Source organism: Octodon degus, unplaced genomic scaffold (genome assembly GCF_000260255.1).
Source record: "Octodon degus isolate 3935 unplaced genomic scaffold, OctDeg1.0 scaffold00019, whole genome shotgun sequence".
NCBI lineage: Eukaryota > Metazoa > Chordata > Mammalia > Rodentia > Octodontidae > Octodon > Octodon degus.
In genome coordinates, this window is record NW_004524595.1 from 22,420,775 (window position 1) to 22,423,656 (window position 2,882).

Below are 2,882 nucleotides of genomic sequence, written 5' to 3' on the forward strand. Positions count from 1 at the left end.
ATAAATAAAAAAAAAAAAAAGAAATAATTTATTCTGGCTCACAGTTTTGGAGGTTTCAGTCCAGAATTAGTTGTGTTCAGGTTTTAGGTCCATGAAGAAAGGTTACAACACGGCAGGACCACAGAGCCACCCACCTCATGGAAGTGGGGGAGGGAAAAAGAGAAGAGGCGCGGTCTCCTTCGAGGGCAGGCCCCCACTGGCCAGCAGCCTCCTCATAGGTCGTAGCTCTAAAAGTTTCCACCACCTGCAGTAGTATTAAGGTTGGAACTAAACCTTTAATTCCTGATCACTATCCTGTCGAGGAGACTTCTAGGTAGGGTGCAGGGTGAGCACTGCAGTCTCCTGATAAATAACTTAGGCTCCTTGAGTCTCCACTGTTCTTTTTTTTTTTTTTTTTTTCTTTTTCTTTCTAATGTGGAATAAGATGCTATTTGATTTTGTTCTTCCATAGCTAATATTTTTTATGTATATGCTTTAATGACTTTTTTCTTTACATCTGGCATTCTGAAGGATGACAGTTTAGAACTAGAAAGTATCACTGGAACACTAAAGTCTTTACAGTTGCTGAGTCCAACACACATAATACAACCTATTTGTTTCCTTAAAGACACTGGCAACAAATCTTTTTTGTAAATATCAAAAGAAAAATTTGGGGGGGGCCTGGCCCTAGCTCAGCTCTTTGAGGGGCTGCATCCACAAAGCTGTCAGCCTCAGGTTGCTAGAGTTCGATCTCCACAACACTCCAGCCAGCCAAACCTGCCCTGAAGGCATTCAGAGCAAAAAAAAAAAAAAAAAATCCTTATTGGGCCGGGGTGATGGCTTGGTGGAATAAGCACTTCCCTGACAAGCACAAGGACCTGAGTTCAATCTCTGGTTCCACCAAAAAAAAAAATTTCATTTTAAATTATAAACTATGTGCCCTGCTCCCACCCCCACCCCTTTAGAGACAGGGGCTTGAGGTGTCTAGGCTAGCCTGGCTTGCCTGTGCTCAAGCAACTTCCTGATGCAGCTGCTTGACTAGCTAGAAAACAGTGCTATGTACCAACATTCCCAAATCTTTTTTTTATCAATATGGAAAAACATAATATGCTTAATGATGTTAAAACTTACATTGCACCAATAGACAGAAAACTACAGGATTCTGAAGACACTACCCATCCTTCTGTTTCTGATGTTTTTTTCCCTGAAAATTACAAGATAATCAAATGAATTAATAGATTCAAGAAAAAATTTAAGACAAAGTATTTCAACAGATCAGTTAAATACCCAAAAGAGAAGTAAACAAAGTAATGGAATGGCTATTTCTACGCTATTAAAAGTACACAGGCCCTTACTTTACTTAAGCCAAAATAATCCCTTAGGATTCCTTCTAGCATTATAATCTCATGGTTGAACAACATACCTCATTAGTCAAAAAAAAAAAAAAAAAAAAAACCCACCAAAATCATACTACACAAATGAAAAGGACGCGAATAAGCGATTCACACAGGAAAATGATAGTAATGTCCATTATATATATTTTTCCAAGTTTTTTTTTTTGGTGGAACCAGGGATTGAACTCAGGCCCTTGCGCTTGTCAGGGAAGCACTTATTCCACTGAGCCATCTCCCCAGCCCCAATTTTTCCAGGTTTTACACATTTTTTAATTTTAGAGAAAAAAGAACAAAAAGGAGCTTTTCCTTAGACACAGTCAAAAAAAGGTACTTTCAAACCAAGAACATAATTTCTTTTATTACCTATCCATTCTCACCTATAAGGTTCTTGTACCTAAAGATCTCAGGGTTCACCATCAGCAATTCAATGACTTTGAAAAGTACTATGAAATCATATTCCTTTTGAAGTTCATTACCTTTGTCATTTATATCAGAAGCTGGAATAAGACGGCCAATGCATAGAGGTCGAATTCCATAAGGATCCCGTACTGCGTATATAACATCTCTGTACATTATAAGCAGCGAGTATGCTGTGGGTGCTTCATTCATTAAATTTTTAATCCTGCAATCAATCAATCAATCAATCAGTCACTTCAGGTATAAACATATTCCAGGCAAAGGCCTCATTGTGAGATCTGCATGCAGTCATTTTGTTTCAGTTTTGCTTTTGTGGTACTGGGGGCTGAACTCAGGACTTGGCCCATGTGAGACAAGTGCTCTACCACTGAGCTCCTTTCCCAGCTAGCACAGTCCACAGTTTTACAATTACCTTGCTACCCAGTCTGGGGCGTCATCTTGCTCCTGAGGAGGGGTATATGCCAGGAGCTGGGTAATCATTTCACTATCAGAGCTGGTGGACAGACCAATACCATGACGCAGAAGCTAAACAGAGAGAGAAAAGTTCCATCACCAGAGGGGAAGCTCCACTTTACCCCTCACCCACCAGCCTACTATCACAGAAAGGAACCAGACATTCTGCACATCCCTTACTGGGTACAGATGAAGTCTACCAAGGGCAAGGGATTACGTATGAAAAAAAGGAGCTAGGCAGTACTTAGAATTGAACACTTGGTGGCTATCTACACATAATGAACTTTTAGTAATTTTTCGTATTTATAGTTTTATGATTACCTGAATTTTTTAAATGAACTTTTTCTCATTCATATACAGAAATGTTTAACATCATCATTATAATGTCATGACTATGAAAAGAATGTAGCAAAGTGCTACTAAAGCTAAAACTTGAATAAAAGGACCACACATGAAGCAGTGGTTCTTAAGTGTTTCTTTTTTTTTTTTTTACCGTAAAAAGCTGTATTTTTTTTTCCTACAGTTTTATTGATAAACAGATAGCAATGAGACAATTTCAAATCAAATCGGAAGTACAGATTCAACAAATAACACACTGCATATATTCTTCTTAGTGGTTAATTGCTGTACAAGATGCGG

General features: G+C 38.5%; 1 protein-coding gene across 1 annotated transcript in view; it reads right to left on the reverse strand.

The window, feature by feature from the left end:
• The window catches only part of Ppat (phosphoribosyl pyrophosphate amidotransferase), a 44,356-nt gene that overhangs the window by 18,415 nt on the left and 23,059 nt on the right, over nt 1-2,882 (reverse strand). Inside the window, exons 3-5 of the mRNA XM_012513852.2 lie at nt 2,203-2,315; nt 1,850-1,995; nt 1,111-1,183 (exon numbers count right to left, since the gene is read on the reverse strand). Of these exons, the coding sequence (XP_012369306.1) occupies nt 1,111-1,183; nt 1,850-1,995; nt 2,203-2,315 (332 nt within the window). The remainder of the gene's footprint in view (nt 1-1,110; nt 1,184-1,849; nt 1,996-2,202; nt 2,316-2,882) is intronic.